The 26,122-nt window shown below is 36.5% G+C and overlaps 1 protein-coding gene across 1 annotated transcript in view; it reads right to left on the reverse strand.

The window, feature by feature from the left end:
• The window catches only part of ZRANB3 (zinc finger RANBP2-type containing 3), a gene marked incomplete at both ends in the record, with an annotated part of 159,661 nt that overhangs the window by 26,906 nt on the left and 106,633 nt on the right, over positions 1-26,122 (reverse strand). Inside the window, 4 exons of the mRNA XM_084231578.1 lie at positions 15,329-15,481; positions 16,270-16,449; positions 19,606-19,725; positions 22,023-22,142. Of these exons, the coding sequence (XP_084087704.1) occupies positions 15,329-15,481; positions 16,270-16,449; positions 19,606-19,725; positions 22,023-22,142 (573 nt within the window). The remainder of the gene's footprint in view (positions 1-15,328; positions 15,482-16,269; positions 16,450-19,605; positions 19,726-22,022; positions 22,143-26,122) is intronic.

Raw genomic sequence — 26,122 nt, forward strand, 5'->3', positions numbered from 1 at the left:
TTCACTTAAAATGGTTTAAATGACAAATGTTATGATATATATGATATCATGTTTTTTTTTATTTTTTTAAAGATTTATTTATTTTATACAAAAACTGGGGTACAGGCCAGATGCATGGGAGGGTGAGAGGATTCACCAGAGACAAAGTAGGGAGCAGAACAGGCAGACTGACGAAATACACTGCTGAGGGGAGCAGCGGGCTATACAGGAGAGGTCTGCTGTGCCATTTGCGTAGCTCCCTGGCCGGGGATCAAACTCATGTCACAGTGACTGGCGTCAGCTTGATAGTGCTGAGACTTTAACCCCTGCGCCACTAGGGAGGCCCCTATTTCTCTTTAATTATTGAGGTAACAATGGTTTGTTTACAGCACTCTATATGATTCAGAGACAGAGGTTCACATCTCCTCAGATGTACATTACCACACCACACACACCACCACAGGACACATATCCCTTCACCATATACCATTGGTCCACCACACCCCTTTGTGGCCATTCAAGTTCTATTAAACCTTCAAAGATGAACAAATACCTAGCCTTAAACTCTTGGGAAAAAAAAAAAAAAACAGCAACTGAAGAAGAGGGTATACTTCAAAACACATTTTATGAGGCCAGTATTACTTTGATACCAAAACCAGACAAAACACACACAAACCCTACCCCTTCAAAACAAAACAAACAAACAACAACAAAAAAAAGAACTACGGACTAATTTCCCTGATGAACATAGATGCATGTTCTCAACTAAATCTTAATAAACCAAATTTAACAATGCATCAAAAAGATCATTAACCATGACCAACTGGATTTATTCCAGGGACACAAGGATAGTTCACCATCTGAAAATCAATCAGTGTAATTAACCACATCAACAAAAGGAAAGAGAAAAATCATATGATCATATTAAGAGATGCGGAGAATGTATTTGATAAGATTCAGCTTCCATTTATTGCAAAGATCCCCAAAAAATGGGGATATGGACATATCTCAATATAATAAAGGCCGTAGATGACAAATGTTCAGCCAACATCACTCTCAATGGCAATAAACTGAAAGCTTTTCCACTAAGATCTGATAAATACAAGGATCGTCCACTCTCATTAACTAGCACAGTTAGTCAAGAGAAAGATATAAAAAGAATCCAAATTGGAAAAGATAAATTAAAGCCATCATTATTTGCAGATGACATGATACTATACAGAGGACCCTGAAAATTCCACTAAAAAGCTAACTGAAATAATTTATCAGTTCAACAAAATGGCAGATTATAAAATCAATATACAAATCTCAGTTGTATTCCTATAGACAACAATGAGTTAGAGGAGGGGGAAAAAAAAAATCAAGAAAACAACCCCCTTTATAATTGCATCAAAAGGAATTAAAGTTTACCTAGGAGTAAACTTAACGAAGGAGGTGAAGGACCCAAACAACGTAAACTATAGGACATTGTGAAAAGAAATAGAAGGCACAAGGATAGATAGTCCCTGTTCATGATTAGAAGAATAAACATTGTCAAAATAGCCATCTTACCCAAAGCAACATACAGATATAATTCCCAAAGCAACATACAGATAGCAATATAATTCCTATCAAAGTTTCAATGGCATTCTTCAAAGATATAGAACAAACATTATCGAATTTCATATGGAACCATGAAACACCCTAAATAAAATACAGTAACAGGCCACTGTAACATACACTAATTAATCAGCATTTTCTGTCCTATATTTTAGAATTTCTTTGAAAAACACTCTAATGTCTTCATCTTCCCGCCAAAATAAACAACTATTTAAGATTTTTAGAAGACTAACCCTCCCAACAATACAAAACAAAACCTAAATACATCTTTCAAAAGGGAATTCTCAGTGTTAAAATATTAACTTTTGCATCTGATCTCTTTAATTAAGATATTTAATTAAGTTATTTTAAAAAGAAATCTTTTACTATTTAAGCAATGACTTAGAAATTAGCATTTGGGAAATTCTCATTATCTGTTAAAGGCAGGTTGAGAGTAAAGGTTAGCAGTGACTGACAGAAATCAGAATTTGACGTGTGGCTCTGCCACTAGGAGGGTTTACTTACAGTGCATGGGGGTAATCAGCACAGGTGCTATTTTCAAGCCACATGCTGCTTAGGTAATAATAAATTGAGACCTTAACACATTAAATCCAGAAAGGAGTGGGTGGTAGAAAGGTATATAATTTCAGGAACCAAAGGATTCACTTAAATATAATTTTAGAAAAAAGAGGAGAGCAAGTTAATCAGCAGCAATAACTTTAGCTAATATAATGATGACTAACTTGGACAATGATGAATGTATTTACAGGTAGTGAACCTTACAACTTATTTCCCTGATGATAAGGCTGCCAGATGCCTAACTAGAATAAAGACTTCCTTTGAGGTAATCAATTAGAAATTTGAATCATATAATCAGTTATGCTTTCTGATTGCAGCCTTTGAACAATCAAGCAGGAAGTTGGTTGATGAAGTTTATTTGACACTTAGTTGTGATGACTGATAAACAGGTGAGAAAATCTCTGACACATTCTAAAATAATTAATTACATGTGTTGGATGGGAACAAAGAACCGTTACAGATTTACCAAATGTAAGTTTTTTACTTGGGATCCATGGGTCTCTCACCATACCTAGGGTGGCCTTGGCTTCAGTGAGCCTGCAGAACCCTTGATAGTGTCAATAAAATAATGCCTGTATTGTTATGTGCATTTTTGGAGAGTTTCTTTCTCCATAATCTCAAAGGGATTTGAGACCCAACAATGGTTAAGTAAGGGTCACTGGATTAGAATATCTGAAGATGCATCTGTGAGCTGAGTTGATCCATCTTTTCCCTTAACTTTCTAAAAATAAAGAGAAATTGAAGGTTCACATGTAAATGTAACATGGGTGATAAAAGCAAAGGACATGGAGTGCTCACAGAGTCAGAAAGAGAGAAACTAGTGATAAGTTGAGGAAAGCACATGCATTATAATGGCGAGGCAATCAAAAGAGAGAGCATTTGCTGACAGGTCAAATTAAAACAAAATATACTACCTCTGACGTTTTGAGACAAGGGCTGTAGTGGCAGGATGAGCATAGAGCAGCATCTCTATGATTGGAGCAGATAGGGTAAAGGAGGGTCCTGGAGCCCTAAGTGGCTTTTTCAGGCTCTATTTGGGATTTTACAAGGTTCACGGCAGGCAGGGGTTCCAGGGGGCCAGGAGGCTGGCAGGCCTCCTAGCCCGCAGCAAGTCTTCACTCTTTCTGGGCTCTCTGGAGTTCTCTCGTTGCCTTGTTCTCTCTCTTCTGGTGATCTGGTCTCCTGAAGCCCCGTGACGCCACCCTTATAAGCCCAGCTCTCAGCCCAGGTATACTCACCTACGCATGCCCACACCCTACTCCAGATGCTCGCCATCAGTCATGCATTCAGGATCGCAGGGATCCATCATCCATCCTAATGGTGGGAGGGCAGAAAAGCCTGATTCTTTACTTACCCTTCAAGGACCTATCACTATCAGCTGCTCATGATGATTCTAGGAGGTATTTGGTCTGTGTGGTTAATAAAAGAGCAAGTACCCTTTAATAAGCTTTGCAAATACCAGCCTAAAATGTTTTTTCTCTTTTGTAGCTACATTCTTGCATTCAGAAGAGACATAACAGAAACATATACTAAACATAAATGCAAAATTCTTATATAAGATGCTTCTAAATTATTTTTCTTTTGCCCTTCCTTATTTTTTTTTTTAAAGTAGAAGTGCTTGCATTGATTAAAGCATCTGAGAAAAACATGGAGAGCAATAATTGTAATCCATATGTTCTCCAATAAGGAAGTTTTCTAAAATATTAGATTTATCAAGAACATGACTCCCTGTAGGAGCAAGATTTACGGGTCTTACCCAAAGAGACCAGGATTCTCAAATTACAACAGCCATACTGATAGATAATTACTCAGAGCCCATATTGTTTTGACAGGTCTACATTTGAAAAATTACTGATTTTATTAATGTTATCAGCATTTCTCAGTGGCAAAGATAATTAGGAACACAAAAAGACAAAATATTTTTATGGTGCAGTAAAGTTTTGTTACTTGATAGCAAGATTAAGCTAAAGATTGTTTTGTCTTTTGTGACTACTTTTAGAAGAGCCATTATAGAAACGAATCAGTGACAAATGTCCTAACTAATCATGACCATTTGTCCTTGTAAAGAAATAACTGCCTCCCTGGTGGCACATGGGTGAAGACGCAACCTATGAAGCTATCTGCAGCCACTGCAGCATGAGTTCGATCCCTGGCCAGGGGAGCTACTCACATGGCATAGCAGACCTCTCCTGTCTCACCTGCTGTTCCCCTCAGCAGTGTGTTTCAGTCAATCTGCCTGTTCTGTTCCCCTCTCTGTCTGTGATGAATCCTCTCACCCCGCAACACCTCTGGCCTGTACACCAGATTTATTTGTGCATACAAGAAATGGGGTACAGGCCAGAGGTGTGGCGGGGGGCGGTGAGAGGATTCAGCAGAGACAGAGAGGGGAGCAGAACAGGCGGACTGACTGAAATACACTGCTGAGGGGAGCAGCAGGCGAGACAGGAGAGGTCTGCTGTGCCATGTGGGTAGCTCCCTGGCCAGCTGGGGATCGAACTCATGCTACAGATAGCTTCCTAGTGCTGTGCTTAACCCCTTGTGCCACCAGGGAGGCCCAAATAAATAAATCTTAAAAAAAAAAAAAGAATGTTCAGTGACCCTTTTAATGTATGATAAGGAACTTAAATGTAGGTGTTTCTAAATAAGAGGAGTGATTTAAACAATATATTTTTTCAAGGTTTATCGGAAAAATACAGTTAAATCAGTATGCTTATGTCATAGAAATGTAGAAGACAGAACATACTCCTATTCAGTTATATAGCTGACACTCAGTTATTATGTTCCTGTCTTTTGTTCAATATTGTTTTTGAAAAACAACAAAAAAATAACTTACCGCTTTTTGTGAGAAGTACTAGGAATAAAAACTGTAAAATGTTTAAGGTGGAAAAATGCATGTTTTTATTTGAAAGGTTCAGGGACTTAATATATCTGTTCTACTTTATACCATATGTGAATTACTGTTATTTAGAACCAAACCCCCTGACCATGATGACAGGGTTAAAAGTCAGCTATTAGAACTGAAGGAGAGGAAAAGGAAATCCAGTAAAACTCATAAAAATCAATAAAGCAAATTCACAGTCCCATGATGTTCCAGGACAGCACAAACCACCAACAAAAGCACTACTGTTGGGTTTAATAGACTTTGATTCAAGGGCATTTCTGGTAGGAAACATCATTTCCTCATGTCATTGGTCTCCTGTTCATTATAGAATTTACAAAATTGCTGTGTTACAAATGGATTATTGGGACATTTTGCTGGTCTCCTGAATAAAAGCCCATTGATTGGAACTGAACTAAAAAGACTTCATTAACATTTGTAAATAAGCAAGATGCTATAGAGTGATAGAAGGAGAGTTTTAATTAATGAGAAAATTTAATTTAAATTTGTCTATAAAAGACAAAACACTGCATGATATGGACCTCAAAGACATCTTTACAGACACATCACCCAAAGCAGTGATAGTGAAGGCAAAGATAAACAGCTGGGACTACATCAAATTAAACAGCTTCTGCACAGCAAAAGAGACAATAACAAAAACAAAGAGAAACCCCACCAACTGGGAAAACATTTTTGCACACAACACTAATGATAAAGGACTGATCACAAAAATCTACAAAGAGCTGATGAGACTCAACAAAAACAAAGAAAATAATCCAGTCAAACAATGGGCAGAACAGCTAAAATGAAACTTCTCTGAAGAGGAAATGCAAATGTCCAACAGGCATATGAAAAAATGTTCAACATCACTTGTCATCAGGGAAATGTAAATCAAAACTGCAATGAGATACCATCTCACACCAGTGAGAATGGCACATATTAAAAAAACTAGCAACAACAAATGTTGGCGAGGTTGTGGAGAAAAAGGAACTCTCCTGTACTGCTGGTGGGAGTGCAAAATGGTCCAGCCACTATGGAGAACTGTGTGGAGATTCCTCAAACTACTAAAGATAGAGCTTCCATATGATCCAGCAATTCCACTCCTAGGTATTTACCCAAAGGACACCGAAACATTAATTCCAAAGGGCACCTGCACCCCTATGTTTATAGCAGCACTATTTACAATAGCTAAGCTATGGAAACAACCCAAATGCCTGAAAATAGATGACTGGATCAAGAAGATATGGTATATATACACAATGGAATATTACTCAGCAATCAAAAAAGATAAACACATGCAGTTTGCAGCAACATGGATGGAGCTAGACGGGATCATGCTCAGCGAAATAAGCCAGAAAGAAAAAGAAAAATACCAGATGGTCTCACTCCTAGCAGGAATTTAGAAAGCCTAAATAAGGGACCAGGAAAAAGACTGATTAATACAAAGTAAAAATGAAAATCAACAAGCAACTATAAACTAGAGACACACTACGGGGGGAGGAGGGGTGGGGCGAGGAAGGACGAGGGTCAAAATAAGGGGGAGGTGCAATTGTATGGGGAATATAACCAAAATGACAATGCATACATTGTGCAGAAATGAAAGATGATGTAAGAATTATATAAAATAAAATATTAAAAAAATAAAATAAATTTGTCTATAAAGAAATGATGGAATTTTTCAGACTTTGCAAAATGTCCATTCTTGTGTAGTTAAATAAAATTTTAATGTGAACAACTCTTAAGGCACCACTTAGTCTCTTGGGCAAAACAAATTAAAACAATTGATTGCTTTAACACTCTGGTTAAAAAAACAAAGTGTTCAAAAAGAAAAATGTTATTACTTATTTTTAAAGATGACATCAAAAGCAATGCAGGCAAATGTCTTTGGAACGAGTTCTCTCCATCAACAAGGACAATTAGGGTTTACAGCAACATATTATATAATGTAATGCACAGGTTGTTAGAATAGGACATGGAGGGTTAAGTTAATCAGCACCTTTGTGCTCCTAACTGTCAGGCTTGACTTCCAAATGTCTCCTGGACAACAGCTAAGAGGATCAGACACTCCTCAACCTCAAGAGGTCTGAAATAAAATGTTCGCTTCTGCCATTAAATCAACTCCTTCCTGCCACCACAAGCTCTCTATTCTTCACTGCTTACTACATTAGCCATGAAGTCCTCTGACATGAAACTTGCAGTGAGAGACTAAACTACATTATTTCTATGGCTTCAGTTTGTTCCTTCTTATGTACTTGCCTGCCTTGAGTTGTGGCATTCTCCTCAAATGTCTGCTTCAAACCCCTGTACTCTTCCTGCACGTGTTGCTATTAAACAGCACTCTACCCAGATCTCCCTTTATTGATTTTACTTCTAAAAAAATCTGGAATTTTTCTTTTCCTCTATATCATCACTATCACTGTTAGGAGTTCAGTGCCCCAAATACCATCTGGAAATCTATATAGTAATAAATAGCCTTATGGCGAAAAAGGAACTGGCATTACTAACAGACCTGTAAGTGCCTGGTAGCAGCAAAGTAAAATTTTAGTGAAAGGTATATTTAAAAAAAAACAAACAAAAAAACAGCTAAAACCCAAAGTCAAAATGGAACTATTTGCCCCAAATAAACAAGGAAACAGACTACAGGGCAGGTGTCTGTACTCTGCTTACAGTGAAGGAGAGAGATGCCTCAACTGGCCTTGAACTGTTCTCAGGTGCTGAAAAATCAGATTATTTCTTCTCCTCCAGGGACAGGGGTAGAAAATCCTGGTAAGTGGAGAGAGCAAATTTCTTCACCATAGGCTAAAACTGGATGAGAGGGAGATAGAGATCTCATCTGTCCCCCAAATAACACTGCCAACAAGAACTGGTGTCTCTTCTCCATCCCACACATTTTCCACACTGCCACTAGGATTATCTTTTGAAAACAGATAATCCAATCACATCACTCATGTGCTGATAAGCCCCTGATGATATTATATTACATCCAGGATTAAATCCAACTTCTGTGCAGGGCATAGGAGACTCTTCTCCATCAGATCACAGTCAGTATCTGGCTTCCTTTGACTCACTTTTCATGTGCCCTGCGTGAATAGATTTGCATGGAAATCCCATTCTGAGAACAACTGGTATCTGTTATATCACTGTACTTTAGGTCATGCTGGGTGTTTCCTCTGCTTGCACTAGAACTCACTCCCTTTGAATTTATCTGTCCAAATCCAACTCAGATGTTTCCTATGGGAAATTTTCCAATGGCTGCAGGTAGTTATTTAATCTGTTTTGGGTTTCCAGAGTCCAGTTTATCTCTATTTTCACATTTATCATATTGCATTAACATGATTTGTTTATGACTATCTCTCCCAATTAAAGAGTAAGCTCCAAAGGAAAACTACATGTGTCTTCCTTTATCTTTGCAACTAACAATATAGTATTTTTTTTTTCAAATAACAGCTTCATGGAGATGTAATCTTTTTTATAACATAAAACTCACTCTTTGAAAGTGTCCAATTCAGTAATTTTTAGCCTCTTCAGAAATATGCAGCCGTCAATACTGTTTAATTGTAAAACATTTTCATCAACCTCAAAAAGAACCATCCCCCACATCCCCAACTCCCAAGTGTGGCGACCATGAATCTACTTTATGTTTCTATGGATTTGGCTATTCTGGCCAATTTAAGTAAGAGGAACAGACAACATGGCCTTTGTGTTTGTCTTCTTTCACTGAAGACAGTGTTTTCAGGATTCATCTGTGTGGGCATGTATCAGAATTTTATTTCTTTTTATCACTGAATAATATTCCATTTGTTTATCTGTTCATCAATTAATATACATTTAGATTGTTCTAACTTTCTTGGCTATTATGAATAATGCTGCTACAACATTAATGTTCATGTTTTTGTGTGGACAGATATTTTCAATCCCTTGGAAGTGGAATTGCTGGTTCATATAGTAACTCCGTGTTTAACATTTTAAGGAACTGCCAGACTGTTTTTCAAAACAGCCGTACCATTTTACATTCCTACCAGCACTGCAGGATTATTACAATTTTTTCTATATCTTTGCCAGTACTTGTGGTCTGTCTTTTTATTTTAGTCATTCAAGTGGGTGTAAAGTGGTATCTCGTGGTTTTGATTCGCATTTCATATAATATTAATAAATGTTTATCAAATGAATGATCTTTGAATGCCCTATATGTAGTACATATCCCATAAACACTGGCTAACCCAAATTAAAATGTTTCTATGTTCTATTCATTCCGCAAATAACTGAAGGCCCACAATGTGTGAATCTTAATGCATCTAATACAGTTTGCAAAGTTATGAAGGCAGACTATGGAATAGAAAGGCACAGGTTCAAATCCCAGCTCTGTCACTTACTGGCTGTATAAACTAAGGCATAGTAACAGCATAATCTTTCTGAGCTTTATTGGGGTAGGTTAATGATATCTGCTTCATGGTGTGGATTTGAAGGTAAAACAAGATCATGATTGTTAAATGGAATAACTACTTAATACATAATAATGTATTATGGAAGTGGAATTGCTGGCTCATATAGTGTGAGTGAAGTCATAAGAGCAAACAAGACAAACATCTAATAAGAGTACAATGTGATGTAAGCTTTAACACAGGTTTTTTTTTTTGTCTCTATCCATAACAGGGATGCTATCTGCTTGCCCTTACTTCTAGGTTATTATGCAGACTAATCACAGAATGTTTATTAAAAATGGTTTGAATTAACTATCACTATTTGCAGATGATATGATAATATACATAGAGAACCCCAAAAACTCCACAGAAAAACTCATTCAACTCATCAATCAGTTCAGTAAAGTGGCAGGATACAAAATCAACACGCAAAAGTCAGTAGCCTTCCTATACACAAAAAATAAATCTGAAGAAGAAATCAAAAAAACCATCCCTTTCGGGCCTCCCCGGTGGCGCAGCGGTTGAGCGCTGGGTTGCAAAGCTGCCCGCGGCCTCTGCAGCGCCGGTTCTATCCCCGGCTGCTCCCCGGCCACCACAGGAGGGTCCCACATGGCGCGCAGACCTCTCCTGCTGCCCGCTGCTCCCCTCAGCAGTGTACTTCGGTCCTTCTGCCTGCTCTGCTCCCCGCTCTGGCTCTGGTGAATTCTCTCACCCTCCCGCGCTTCTGACTGTACCCAGTGCATGTATAAACAAAACAAACAAACAAACAAATAAATAAATAAAGCATGCCTCTATAAAAAAAAAATTAAAAAAAAAAACAAAAACCATCCCTTTTATTATCAAAACAAAAAAAATCAAATACTTGGAATAAATCTAACAAAAGAAGTAAAGGACCTATACAAAGAAAACTATAAAACACTGTTAAAAGAAATAGAAGAAGACACAAAGAAATGGAAAGACATCCCCTGCTCATGGATTGGAAGAATAAACATTATTAAAATGGCCATCCTACCAAAAGCAATATACAGATTCAATGCTATTCCAATCAAAATTTCAATGTCATTCTTCAAAGAAATAGAACAATTATTGATGAAATTCATATGGAATCACCAAAAACCCCGAATAGCCAAAGCTCCCCTGAAAAAAAAAAAAAAAGGGAATGGAGGCATCACCCTCCCAGACTTCAAACTATACTACAAAGCCATAATCATCAAAACTGCGTGGTACTGGAACAAGAACAGACACACAGACCAATGGAATCGAATAGAAAATCCAGAAATAAACCCACAGATTTATGGTCAACTAACCTTTGACAAAGGAGCAAAGACTATGCACTGGAGCAAAGAAAGTTTGTTCAATAAATGGTGCTGGGAAAACTGGGTCGCTACATGCAAAAGAATGACGCTTGACTACTACCTCACACCATACACAAAAATCAACTCAAAATGGATTAAAGAACTAGACATAAGACCTGAAACCATAAAATACATAGAAGGAAATATAGGCAAAACACTATGTGATATGCACATCAAAGACATCTTTACAGACAACACCCCAAGCAGTGATAGTGAAGGCAAAGATAAACAGTTGGGACTACATCAGATTAAAGAGCTTCTGCACAGCAAAAGAGACAATAACCAAAACAAAGAGAACCACCACCAACTGGAAAAACATTTGTGCACATACACTAATGATAAAGGACTGATCACAGAAATCTACTAAGAGCTGATGAGACTCAACAAAAACAAAGAAAATAATCCAGTCAAAAAATGGGCAGAAGAGCTAAAAAGAAACTTCTCTGAAGAGGAAATGCAAATGGCCAACAGGCATATGAAAAAATGTTCAACATCACTTGTAATCAGGGAAATGCAAATCAAAACTACCATGAGATACCATCTCACACCAGTGAGAATGGCACATATTAAAAAACTAGCAACAACAAATGTTGGCGAGGGTGTGGAGAAGAAGGAACTCTTCTGCACTGTTGGTGGGAGTGCAAACTGGTCCAACCACTATGGAGAGCCGTGTGGAGATTTCTGGACCTACTAAACATAGAGCTTCCATAGGATCCAGCAATTCCACTCCTAGGTATTTACCCAAAGGACACAGAAACATCAATTCCAAAGAGCACCGGCACCCCTATGTTTATAGCAGCACTGTTTACAATAGCTAAGCTTTGGAAACAACCCAAATACCCAAAAATAGATGACTGGATCAAGAAGATGTGGTACATATACACCGTGGAATATTACTCAGCATTCAAAAAAGATAAACACATGCAATTTGCAGCAACATGGATGGTCCTGGAAGGGATCATGCTCAGCGAAATAAGCCAGAAAGAAAAAGGAAAATACCAGATGGTCTCACTCATAGCAGGAATCTAGAAAACTTAAATAAGGGACCAGGAAAATGAATAACTATAAGAAAGTGAAAATCAAAATCAACAAAAAACTATGAACCAGAGACACTCTATGGGGGGTGGAGTGCGGGGAGGGGAGGGATTGGGGTCAAAATAAGGGGGTTGCTATTGTATGGGGAATATAAAAATAAAATTTATTTAAAAAAATGGTTTGAATTGTAAAATATATATTAAGCAAATATTCTAGCTTAAGGTGTGTTAGGTCTAAGAAACCAGTGCTTAGCATATTTAGAAACAAGAGATTTTGAAAGAGATATTTAGACTTCATGATTGCTACAATTCCTGTGATCAACTTTCTTTATGCTGTTACCATTTTTTTCAACCAAAAAATATGTGGGAAACAATGTTAATTTATATATATATATATATATATATATATATATATATATATATATATATGAGACGCTTTTTTATTTCCACTTCTTGGCCCACAACAAAATAAACATTTCATACAACGTTCATATTTAATAAAAATGGAAAAGTTTGTTCTTGAATTTTGAGGACATATTTTAAAATTGCACAGTTTGAAGAGTTTTCCTTCCCTACTATATATAATTTTTTTTTGCAGCAGACCAGAAACCAGCCAATCTATTTTTAATGTAAATGTGGGTGTTTGAAATGTAAATTTGCTTTGACTGAAGGATGCTCTAGAAGGTCTTAAGGACAGGAGATAAGGGGAATTGAGGAAGGTTAGAATAGAGAAAAGGGTGCTGTGTGAGCCAGGTGGAAGACACCAGTACTGAGGAACATGGTAAGGAAGGTTAGCCAACCAGGGAGAGGCTAATGAGGACAGATATGAACTGGAAGATAGTGAACTAAGAGAACACAAAATGAAAACAACGTGTAAGGGAAAGCAGAGACTCAATGTGGCTGAACTAAGAGATTACACAGAAATCTCTAACATAAAACAAAATGGAAAGAGAATTGATGGATGAATTAACAAAATGGAAACAACTGTGACTTACCGAGATCTGTAGAAAAGAAACCAAGAAGACAGACTTGTCCTAAGTAGGAACTAGACTCAGGATTTTCTTTTGCTCGCCTATGCATCATTTATGCACCAAATTTCTCTTTGGATATTTTATAATTTATATACAATGAATAAAAGAGAATTAGAAACCCTTCTAGTCATCTAGGGCATACATGGCTAGCTAAGAGGTGATGCCAATTATCCATAAAGGGTCAAAAGGGAATGGGAAAGGGCCCTTAAGAGATTAAGGGACAGGTTCAAGCTTCCCACAGATAGTTAAATGAAAAGATGCCCCTTAAAGGATGGCAGTAAAAATAAAAATCAGAGTTTAGAGTTGCTAAAGAATGATGACTCACACATTTGTGTAGATTAATTACATGCAGAGTCTTATTCAAGTATTTAACAATAGCTATCACCAGATTTAGGTTGAAAGAAAGTCTCAGTGGTCCCATGTTATATGAGATTGTGGGGAGTTGCAGAAGGTTCTAGTGGTGGGATGAGGGAGTACAAGAAGAGATTATACCAAAATGTTTACTATTTTAAAACAACGAGTACGCTTATACTGGAAGAGTTTCCACCCTGTTTCCATCCCTGTTTCGTGGATTTTTTTTTAAATCTAAATAATTAACTGAATTATGTGACAAACAATTCTGATTAAGCGAGAAGGGAGATTGAAGATAATGCTATTCTGAAGAGCTACGAATACCAGGTGGGGAAAGAAGGCAGGAAATTCCAAAACTAACAAAAATTTCTGTTCAGGAAAATTTCTTCTCATCCTTCTCTTCCTCACCACAAGTTTCCTTGCTTCCTAACTCACAATGATACTAATATTAGGCTATAGGTCAATGTATAAAAAAGCAATTTGCCAAAGGCTGATATACTAACAGCCAATTCACCTGAAACCCAGTTCATGGAAGACCAATTTGCCAAATTTACAAGACTTACTGGTTTTCTAAAAGTCAGCAATAGAATTCACTGCATTTTTAGCATAATGGATTGGCAAGTTAGTGGGACTAGGGGGAGTAAAGAGTCCTGGCACTTGGCCTCCTGATTCTCTTCCTGCTCTCAGTTTATCTTCCTTTTGCCCTCAGGTTCATTCTCTGCTGCTAAGGGCCCTCCTCTTTGAGCTTCAAAGCCTTTCCTTCTATAATACTGGAATGGCTGGGCTGTCATGTGCTGACCAACTTTCTCTCTCTCCCTCTCTCTCTCTCCATCATCCTGACTGCAGTGGAAGGTCCCTCTTCCTTGCCCCAGTTCTATATTCCAGCTGCAGCAGTAGGAGGGTGGCACAGAGATAAAATGAACATTCCTTAAAATGCTGGTGCTATCAAAATATTCACAGCTTGTTAAACCATCCAATTTGAGCTGTTATAAACTTTTCATTAAACAAGATTTTTTAGACAATTGGCAAATTTGAATAATTTGGCAAAGTTTAATAGACAAAATTGGAAATAGCCTAAAAATGCTAAATGTAGGATCTTTTTATAAAGAATCTTGAAAAGAATCAAAAAGAAATCAGTATTAATAGAAAAATTCCCATTGGAAATGCTGAAATTTAGGCAACTTTCAAAAGAAAAATATGTACTAGATTTCCTTAGGACCTTAAAAAAAAACGAACATTTCTTAAAATGCATTAAGCTGGAAAGTATAAAGACAAAGTGGTGGGCAGCATGCACATCTAAAACATGTGTCATATGCTGGCCAATAAACAAAAAAACATACAAGCAAAGCAAAACAAATTTAAAAAACAGTGGCTACATTGTAAGATTCCAGTTTGGATAAAACCTGGTGTGTATTACTACACTAATTGAAAAATCTGGGTGAGATAACACTAAACTATGAAAGATAAACATGTAAATCAGGGAAGAAAGATTTGTGAGGCTGACAGGCTGATTTTTTTTTTTTTTTGGCTTTTCCACACATATTTTTTTTTCAGGTAGACATAAAAATAATAAACATGGGAAAATGTGTTTCAAATTCTTCAATTATTTTAGAAATGAATTCAGTTCAGTAGGGGATAAAGAAGAACCACAAATCATTATTTTAGTTATATATAATTTTTAAATAACTAGAAATCTATTGATTTTTATAGACACAAATACACGATTCCACATAAAAATATTGTTTGAATGAAACAAAACTTTATATTCAAATGCAAATATCAATTTTTGCATTTATGTCTATGTTTCATTTTATGATAAACTTAGTCCATCTTTCCCTAGCCTCCTATACTAGAGAGTTTCTTGTTTTCTTCTGAAGGTTGGATTCTATTGAGCTGGTTTTTGTGAGAAGCAGAACAGTGAGTCCTGATATATAACTGTTAGGAGACACAAGACATGGTTGCAGTCTCCTTTTATCAATTTTACCTTTTGGTTTTCAGAGGTTTTCCAGCTTTCTGTGAAGGCTCTTCTGTATAGCATGAATAATTGAAAGTTGCTATTTTAAGACAATATACAATAACATCGGTTTTTAAAAAATAGAAAAGAAAGTTATTGTAATCTTACATGAGTGAACAAAATTTCATTCCTGAGCTCTTCAGAACTTTCAGCTGGAGTCCAGGCTTCTGCAAACTGCAGGAAATCCCATTTTTCCTTATCGCCTTCCTCAGCCTGAAGTTGTTCCTTCCTACCATTCAATGTGCTCCCTGTAACCTGAGTCTGTAAGATGGAAAAGCATATGATTTTACAATGGTTTACCTCACTGCTGACTTCTACTAAGCAGTAACTTGATTTTGCATTTAAATCTCTAGCAACAACTACAAAAAATCTTATTGTTTCAACATATCATGGGCTTTAGTAATGTAATCACTTAAAATTATAGCCAAATTACCAAATCAATGATTCCTATTTTAAGTGAGGAAAAGGTTTAACCAGAGAAGTTATACTATTTTCTTTTCTCACAAAAACTTGTATTCTAATATTTATAAACTTTGAAACTGAACCTATACATGGTTGACTTTTTTGAATATCTACACTCAGTGCTTAAAAAACATCCAATGTTTACCTAGTCCTTTCTATACACATCTCTCAAGGTTAGTGAGAAGAGATAGCTGAAGGGACAGAAAAGTAATGTTCCTTCTATCTTTTCTAGAATCTGGATACAGGCTGTTTTCTGTCCAAAATTAGCTGGGAATTCAAGAATCCTTCTAACAAGGGATTATTCTTTGCTTACTTTAAAAAGGACTTGGGATTTGAACATATTATGGTTCCTTGCTACCTAACACTCCCCCTCGTTAGACTCTAACATAGTAGAAGGGCTTGGAAAGTAATAGGAATACATGTAAATTCATACCTCTCTCTTATTATAGAGGTCTGCAGATAAGGTACTACCAAATGAACTTGCTTATATTAGCATCAATATCCTTGGCCTAAAACTCAGCCTTTAACTCATATAGGATATGATCATAGTGAGTAAGCTGGTAACATGTTTTAAATTCAAGCTTTACCTTGCGATTCAATATTCCCCACATGAGAGTGTCTAGAGTCCCATTTGCAATAAGGTAGTGAATATTCACAGAACTGCACTGTCCAATTCGGTGAGCACGATCTTCTGCTTGTTTTAGATGTCCAGGGTCCCAATACAACTCAGCAAATACTACATGAGTTGCAGCAGTAAATGTCAAACCCTAAGCAACATAAAGTGAAGAAACAGAGATGCAAATAAAGTGAGAATATAACACATAGCCAGATATAACAAAGTATCTCTGAACATGTTAAATGGATTACAGAATGCTGAAGGATTTGGAGACAAATCAGTCTTCCATTTTAAGCCAAATTAAGAAAATTTGATTTATGAAAGGCAAATGAAGATTGCTCACTGCAAGACAGCCAGGTAAACTACAAATAACACATTTAAAATGTGTTTCAATTCTTCAAGTCAGTTTGATGGATATATAGACATAAACAAAATCACTTTATGCTCTGATGAAGACTGAATTCACATTACCATTGGAAATCTAATAAAATACATTATAAATGAGAATATAATTTTTAACACACAGTATCCATAGCAACTAGAGAGCAATGACATTCACTATTCATTTAATTCATCTGCTGTTCTATAAAGCAAGAAAATCATGTCTCTAGTCATATACTTGCTATGAAACTACTCAAGTTACATACCTAAGATCCTGAAGTTTACTGGTTTACATCTCAATTTACAGCAAAATTACATTTTTTGTGCAGTTGTATTTACATCAGTTTGAAATAGTGCAACAATTTCAAGTATTAACTAAGTCTTGCTTTATAACCAATAAATGAAACAATCCAAACCTCCTCAAACTGAAAAATGGATGATTTAGAAGTTGGTTGGCTGAGTAAAAGATGCTATTGCCACATAGTAGTAAATTGTGTTAGGTGGTGAACAGAAAAATCTACCATCCATCCTTCAGGAGTATCATCTAATGCAGACTATTGTTTGTATGCACTGGAACCACTGTGAGTGACTTTTTGTGACTGCTGTGCTGTAATTTTGATATGTTATTTTATATCACATAACAGCATCATGCAAGCACCCATTAAATGATGGCACTAGTTCTCAAGTTAGAAAGTGACTGAAGACCAATTGCTTTGGAATGGAAAATGGAAGTAACCAAAACATGGAGAGGGCTAAATTTTGTTGCTATTTAGGAGAGGAAATGCCTCAAAATATTAGAGAGAAGCCTGAAAAAATAAGTAGTATTTAAAGAAAGCATCAAGTGGTCATACAAGAATAAAGGGAAAATATGCTGGCAACATCAATATCACTCTAAGCCGCTACTAAACTACTATACTTCCTAGAACCAAGTTCTTTTATTTCCCTTGTTCCTAAGAAGATACTACTTTTTTTTTTTTTTTTAAAGATTTATTTATTTATTTATACAAGCACTGGGTACAGTCAGAAGCGCGGGAGGGTGAGAGAATTCACCAGAGCCAGAGCGGGGAGCAGAGCAGGCAGAAGGACCGAAGTACACTGCTGAGGGGAGCAGCGGGCGGCAGGAGAGGTCTGCGCGCCACGTGGGACCCTCCTCCAGTGGCCGGGGAGCAGCCGGGGATCGAACCGGCGTTGCAGAGGCTCCGGGCAGCTTCGCAACCGGGCGCTCAACCGCTGCGCCACCAGGGAGACCCAGAAGATACTACTTTTTAAGTAGATGAGTTCTGAATTATCTAATGTACTGAGAAATACATCCTTGAATAACATATGAAGGTCTATACATTCTTTTTTTTTTATTTTTTTAAATAGTTGTTTTTTTTTTTTTTATAGAGGCATGTTTTTATTTATTTATTTATTATATTTGTTTGTTTGTTTTGTTCATACATGTGCTGGGCACAGTCAGAAGCGCGGGAGGGTGAGAGAACTCACCAGAGCCAGAGCGGGGAGCGGAGCAGGCAGAAGGATTGAAGCACACTGCTGAGGGGAGCAGCGGGTGGCAGGAGAGGTCTGCGCATGTGGGATCCTCCTCCGGTGGCTGGGGAGCAGCCGGAGATCGAACCGGCGCCCCAGAGGCCGCGGGCAGCTTCGCAACCCAGCGCTCAACCGCTGCGCCACCGGGGAGGCCCTGAAGGTCTATACATTCTTAATTTTACTAAGTCTTGCATTAGGTCACTCACAAACTCTCCTCCCTGGCTTCTTCTGCTTTTCTTCTGTGGATGCGTACTCTATTTCTAATTTTAAGCTCTTGATATTCTCTAACAGTTATATAATTCAGATTACTGCAGGTTTAATCCAAAATGAAGTAAGTGGTGTGACAAGCCTCCTTTGGGCTGAACTCCTAGTGAGCTCTAGAACTTTTTCATTCTGTAAAGTTTCTTTTTATATGCAAAGTAGCTCAATGGCTCTCTCCTGATTCCAGAGACCACAAAGAAGCCAGAAATGTTGTCTACTATGTAAGACACACAGCAACATGCTCAATTCCTTCTCACCATATTAAGTATTTTGTCTTAGATATTAACATGAAAATGCTTTTGAATGTTACTACAAAAAAATTCCAGAAGGACCCCCTCTAACACAGTGTGTCAGTGCCTTCCCTAGTATCGATTTTTCTCTTATTCTTTTGCATGGTTTGAGGCGTGACTATCTGAAATAAAGGCTACTTTTCCCAGCTTCACTTGAAATTATTTGTGGCCATGGGACTAACTTGAGGACAGTGAGATACAGCATGTCTTTCTCTTTTAGCTGTCTAAATTGCAGATATAGATCTCCAGTGGAACAAGTGGTCAAGCAGAAAGTCAAAAGGAGCCAAGCCTTTGTAGAAGCACCATGCTAGCTTTGGACTGTCTATAGGACATAATAAATTTTTGTATATATAAGTTGTTCTTAATTTGGGTTTTCATTTACTTGTAGACAAACCTAATCCTAAGAGACAAACCAGGCATACTCTAAGAAAAATTCAGATAGTCGAGTTCATTTCTCTCAGGCCACTTTGCCTCATAGTCTCTTATGGAAGTTAAGTGCTGTAAGAAAGGGATTAGAAAATTCTATACAAATGCAAAGGAAGGAAAATAGGTGACAAAAATGTATCACAAGCAATTTAACTGTACTTTTCTAGAAAAATCTTTCCTTGAAAATTTAGGAAGATGTGAATCCAAGTTGTTGAAGCATCTTTTCTATTATTCTGTGTATACTTTATATTACTTTGTAATTGTGTATAAAGTAGAATGAATAGTTATACCAGATGGTGGATATAAAGTTGTAATTATATATGTATAGATATATAATTATATATAAGCTATAGTTATGGTTAATGACCTTTTTACTACCTCAACAATGTTTCCTTATCAAATTTAGTCCTGAAATTTCTTACCTGACCAGCAGCCTTAATGCTTAGGATAGCCACACGAGTATCAGGATCCTTTTGAAACTGATTAACGAGATTTATTCGTTCTGAAGATGGAACACTTCCATCTATCCTAATGTAACGAGTCTAGCATCAACAAGAGAAATCACAAAATTAGGATAAGTCCCTTGGCATCCATTTCATTTAATCTATTTTACAGCTTATTTTTATGTTCACATAACAAAATAGAAATCGGTTAAGGTGACAGGTTGGTAAACACTACAGAAGACTCTTAAGCAACTTTTTTAAAACTTAAAACAATTTCATATTTTTTAAACTTTTAAGCGACCTACCATCAATGCCAAGCATTGATAGAACAAGAGCTTAATAAATCAGTAATGAAGTAAGCTAATGCTGTCTTCTGTAAAATTCTCTAAAAATAGATACGCAAACTTTAAATTAGTCTGGATCAGACTAACTTTGAAGTCAAAGGATCACTAATTCCAAAGTGAAAATAAAGTCAGACATGTGAGTACAAAGTAAAAAGAGGATTCTAGCCATTGACCCTATTAGGGATTCATTAAGAGTAGTCCATTTATTTCTGAACTATCCCAAATATTAACAGATTTTCTTTTTTTATAGTCCCATCTGAGTTCTGTTTAGTCACAGCACCAAATTTAAAGCAAACATGTGACAGAGTCATCTCCATGGAGTGAGGAACCAACATTTTAGAAAATGAATCTTTAGAAAGTAGGAAAACATTAAGTGCTAACCTGAACAGCGCTGTCTTTTAAGAACAATTTGAGAAGAGAAAAGGGAGTAATCACTGTCTGTTAGAATAGCTAAAAATTAGCTATTCTATCTAAAAAATAGCTATTCTAGATAAAAATTAGAACTCTTTAATCAACTCTGTAAAAACAAGAATAAGTCCTGAATTCTAAATAGTCTCATTAATGCCTTTACTTTCATGGAAAAAAAATGCCTCAAAAATGCCTGAGAAAAGTGGATATTCCCTTTTATAAGCTATTATTAAATTAATGTACTTTATTAACTTTCTATGCCTTTACAAAACAGATACAAATTGACCAGTGATCCATTTAATATCCAGTAACGAATAATACAAAATCTGAGGGTCTTGCTAAAGAAAACTCATTGTCAGGCTAGAGAGTGTTAGGGAGAAATTTATCTCCAACTCTGCTACTATATACATTGGGGGTATGAATGTTGTGGTAACATCAGCTAACAAAATTGTACAACATGGATGGAAGTGGAAGGGATTATGCTAAATGAAATTATGCTAAAGGAAAAGAAAGACAAATACCAGATAGTGTCACTTCCACGGGGAATACTGAGAAACAAAACTACCTACATTTTTAACTCATAGTGATGCTAAATGGGATTTTAAAGACATCAGTAAAGTAGACTTGGGAAAAAAGAGAGAAAATAATTTTTAGAATAGATTCCAGTGCTTGTAAGGTATAATGGAATCAGAATAAAAAATATTACAAATAAAATTTTATTGCCCAATCTTTTAAAAATTATTATATCTTACTGGAAAAAAATTTTACACATACTATATGATAATCAAGGAGGAAGTACCATTTAATATATAGCACTTTAGGCTTTATTATCTTATAAGTCTTTTTAATTCCTTCTTTGGTAATATTAATGAACACATTAGGTAATTCTTGAAAACTTTATACAAAGTATTGAAAAAGACATGGATTTATTTTTCTACGTAAAAGTCTTAATTACCTACAAAGACAAGTGGTTCTGTTGCTACATGTATATTGAGTTCATATAATTTGTCAGGAAATGTCTTCTGGCTGCTTCTGAGGCTCTGAAGAAGCCCTCAGCACATAGAGAGAGATGACAGGTTTAAATTTTGAAAGAAAGAAAATGAGATGTTATCTCTGATAGGACTGTTAGGAAACAAGGTGAATCTAAGACAACACAGTAAAGCCAGTAGATTTGTTGATTACCTGGGCCATATGTTTCAAATTTACCTACATTAAATCTTAACACTATATCATATTCTAGAGTAGGCTTCCTGGAAAATTAAAAAGTATGTTTACAGCTGCACACTAAAGTTGGCTGAATTCATTCTTCCTTTCCTTTGGATACCACCATGTTCAAAGGTCATCTTGGGGGTAAACAAGAATTTTAACTGCCTGATTCAATCTAAATGGTATATGCAATAACAAAAATGACATATTTTAATCAATCCAGGTAATATTATCAGTCAAAAATTATAAGACGGGTATTAAAAAGAAAATTTATCATTGGCATAATAGTAATATCATTTGAAAGAAAAAAAATCTGATGACATATTATAAACTATCACCTAAAGAAGGCAATAAAGCTAAATTGTAAGACTACAAATGTTTTAAAATATTGAAATCTGCATGCCAAAAAATGTATTTTATATGAAAATAGTAACATACCTTATTTTCTATAACTGCTTCTGTGCAAGCTTGGAGCATGTTTAAATGGTGAGCAAAAACCAGAAATTTAAGTGAATCATTCTGAAGCATCATCTTAATATAATCTTTTACAGCACCTGCCTAAATGTTAAAAGTTAAATCTCATTAATGACATAAAAATGTTTATTTCATTTAGAAAGACAAGAAGAACTTCTCAAAAATCAATGTTTCTATGAACTTTTAACTGCTTTGTTCTCTAAATAGCCTACAGAAATAAAAGCTCACATTTATGGGGCATGTGGGAGAGAGACAAGAGAAAAAAACCAAACAAACAGAGAAGTAAAGTAAGAACAAGTCAAGAATTAAAAGGAAAAACAACAGACAAGAAAAGAGTTTCACTGGAAAGTAGGTAGTTAAATAGGCTACTTACTTGAGAAGGGTACTGGCACTTTTGTTTCAAATTTAATTTTCAAAAAAGCTCATAGAGAAGACAGAAGTGAAACAGAGTTATGGAAAAAAAAAATAGAAGATAAAAAATGATGTGAAAAAAATTTTTAAGGGACTATTAAAAGAATAAAAAACTTGGGGGCCTCCCTGGTGGCGCAGGGGGTTAAGACACAACCCATGAAGCTGTCCGCAGCCACTGCAGCATGAGTTCGATCCCCAGCAGGCAGCAACCCTCATGGCACAGCAGACCTCTCCTGACTCACTCCTGCTTCCCTCAGCACAGTACTTCAGTCAATCTGCCTGTTCTGTTCCCTACTCTGTCTCTGGTGAATTCTCTCACCCTCCGCTCCTCTGGCCTGTACCCCAGCTCTTGTATGCATAAATTAAAATAAATCTTTAAAAAAAATGAATACAAACTTGGGAGTGAAGCTTAATTATTAAAGAAAGTTGTTTTACTCATTTTGGGGGGAAAGGGGAATAGGAAGCAGCATTTATTGGTGGGTATGACTAAAGAGCAGGTGACTCCGAGGCTGTCACAAATTCAGGGCCCACAAATAGAAGTATTTGACCCCATATCCATCTGGTATGATTTTTGGCCACCAAATCTTCAAATTCATCTACATTAAACTTGGTAAAGTGTTACTTCTTGGAGATGTGGATTTCCTGGCAGCCAAGGAACTTGAACTTGGTTCTCCATAGAGCTTTAATCACATGCTTCTTGTTCTGAAGCTTGGTGTGCATGGGCATGATGACTTGGCTAATGTGGACCCTGGTTAGTGCACCTGGAGCTTTCAAAAACTCTGACTGGAGCTTATGACTGGGAAGGGCATGAGATCAGACATGCATGTGCACAAGAAAGGGTTGTTTCCAGCTCTCCTGAGGGCAACCAATACAAGCTACAGGATGCAAACATGACCAAGGGGACTGCCGTTTGCAGGCAATACACACAGGGCCCCATGGAAAAAAAGAACATCGTTAGCTTAATTGGCTGCAGATACTCATTTTTTATTTAAACTGAGAAACTTAAGTTGATTTACAAATAGGCCTTTTAGGGACTAGACAGGCTAATAGAATGGAAAATGGGAAGATTTAGTTTGTCTGCCCACATGGAGAAAGGTGCAAAAGAGGCCTGATTGATGAAAGTAAGAGCCCAGAAGATCTGAAAGAACAGGGGGAGATACAATGAAATTGTGAGTTAGAAAGGAGACAATCTAGAAATTTCAAATTAAATAAACTTGTCTTGGTTAATCAGGTCACATTACCTACTAAAAGTGAGAATCAATATGTGACAACTAAAAACTAAATTTAAAGGAGATAGAATTAATTAAATCTCAAACATGACTAGAGTCTCTTAACTGTGAAGACCTAGTTACTTAGAAATTTTGGGAAAAGATAGCAGGCTGACCACATTTATCCTTCATGCCCTCTAATGCTGTATTTAAATGATAGCAAAATGTCTAGGGAGAAAGACAATTGATGAGAGATGATAGCAACAAACTTTTAGAAGCTAGGTGCTTGGTAAGTGAATAGTTCATCTGACAGGTGGCTGTATGAAAAGCTGAGGCACACCTGGTTTATAATGTAGTGATCTACAAAAGTTCAGAAAAAGATGCCTCTAGCAGTGAGGAGGTATGGATAAGCCAGGAGGATTGGCTAAAAGAATATTTGTAGTTGGTGATGTGCTATACTAATCCTTATCCTCCCCACCCTATTTATGTAGAGCATTAGGATCATATAAACTGATCCTTGTGGGGTGAATCTAAAATGATTCTTTTGGGGATTAATCTAAAAAAATTGGTATTTTGGATTCTACACCGTAACATCTCAGACAGATAACCCTTTCATAAAGATCACAGTCTATAAGTTATAACTATGTACAGAGTTTCAGTCAATATTTAGTATCTTACTCATAAATACAAGCAAGATTCACCAGACATTTGTAGAAAGCACTCCATGTGAACAGATCAATGATACAGAGGGAAGAAAATGGGAAGAAATTACATTTATAAAACAAGAACAGGATGCTGCAAAAAAAAAAAAAAAGAATATGGGGAAGTACTCTTGGAAATTAAAAACATAATAGTAGAAATTCAAAATTTACCACTTGTAGAAAGTAAATGGAAAATAAGAGTAAATATAAATAGAGTAAGTATAAAAATATAAGAAAATCAGAGGACCAAGTCACAGGGCATATTTAAATTAGAAAATAACAGAAGAAAGGAAAAATTAAAGGAATAAAGTTTAATGGAACTTAAGGACATGAGTTTCAAAAAGGAAAAATGGAAAAAGTCCACTGAGAATGCTCCACAATATATGAAAATGGAGGCAGAACAAAGTCCTTCATTATGAAATTTTAGAATACTGGGGGCAAAGGCAGGATTATATAAGCTTTCAGAGAAGAGAGGGAAAGATTTCAAAGAACTGAAAAAAAAAAAAAAAAAAACCATGGGGGCCTCCCTGTTGGTGCAGGGGTTAAAGTCTCGGCACTATCAAGCTATTGCCAGCTACTGCAGCATGAGTTCAATTCCCAGCCAGAGAGCTAACCCACATGGCACAGCAGACCTCTCCTATCTGGCCCGCTGCTCCCCTCAGCAGTGTATTTAAGTCAATCTGCCTGTTCTGCTCCCCACTCTGTCTCTGGTGAATCCTCTCACTGGTCCCCCTGCACCTCTGGCCTTGCACCCCAGTTCTTGTATACATAAATAAATAAAAAGATAGAGATCTTAAAAAAAAAAAAAACTATGAAGCACACTGATTTTCTCAACATCAACATTAGAAATTCTGAGAGAAAATTATTTCTAAGAATTTGTACGTAGTGAAATTAAAAATTAGGTAAAAGTGTAGAATAAAGACTTACGTGTAGACACTCAAATAACCAATGACTGTTAAAATTACAAAGTAAGCAGTAAAACAAACCAAGAGCCAATATAAACATGTGGCTGAGGAAACTGAAGTAAAGGGCTAAAAGAATAGAAAGTGGGTGCCTCTGGGGAACATGTGTAAGGAACTATTATATTTGGAAATGGCAGTTCTCATTAAACTATGATCATAGATAGCTCTGGTAATAATAAAAAATTTAAAACGGGCATTTTAAAATAGAAAAATACCTATTTAAAATTTATGCATAGGGCTATAAAGTCACAAGATTGATTCTGCAAGCTATATTTTGTCTAAATTTCCCAAACAATAGAAGCTCATCTAACAATGAGACTGGAGGTTGTTAAGAACTTTAGCCTTGGATTTCAGTGTTTCAGAAAGTAGAAATGAAGCCCTCTCAAAATAAGGAGCTATAAATTCCAGATATGTTTCCATGGTAACGGAACCACTTTAATAAACTGCATGTTTGCCTAAAGAGCTATATTTACTGTGATAAACCTTTCAAAAAGTACATGTCAAGTTCAAGCATTTTAAGGCACATTCATTTACCATCCATTGCAGACTTACAAAGTATACAATCACTGTATTCCAGTCTCAGATGCATTCCCTGTCTCTTCACAAGCAAGCTATTTCTGCCAGTCTCTGTCACTGATATCATCCCTTCTTCATTGCACCCACACACTGTTGATTTCAAAGCACAAGCCAGCTGCTCCCAAATCCCTCCCAACCACTGGCTCAGAATGGGTTATGACCACTAGTAATATCATAAAGTTCAATTGTCTAACAGGCTAAACAGT

This window comes from Talpa europaea (genome assembly GCF_964194135.1).
Source record: "Talpa europaea genome assembly, chromosome: 1".
NCBI lineage: Eukaryota > Metazoa > Chordata > Mammalia > Eulipotyphla > Talpidae > Talpa > Talpa europaea.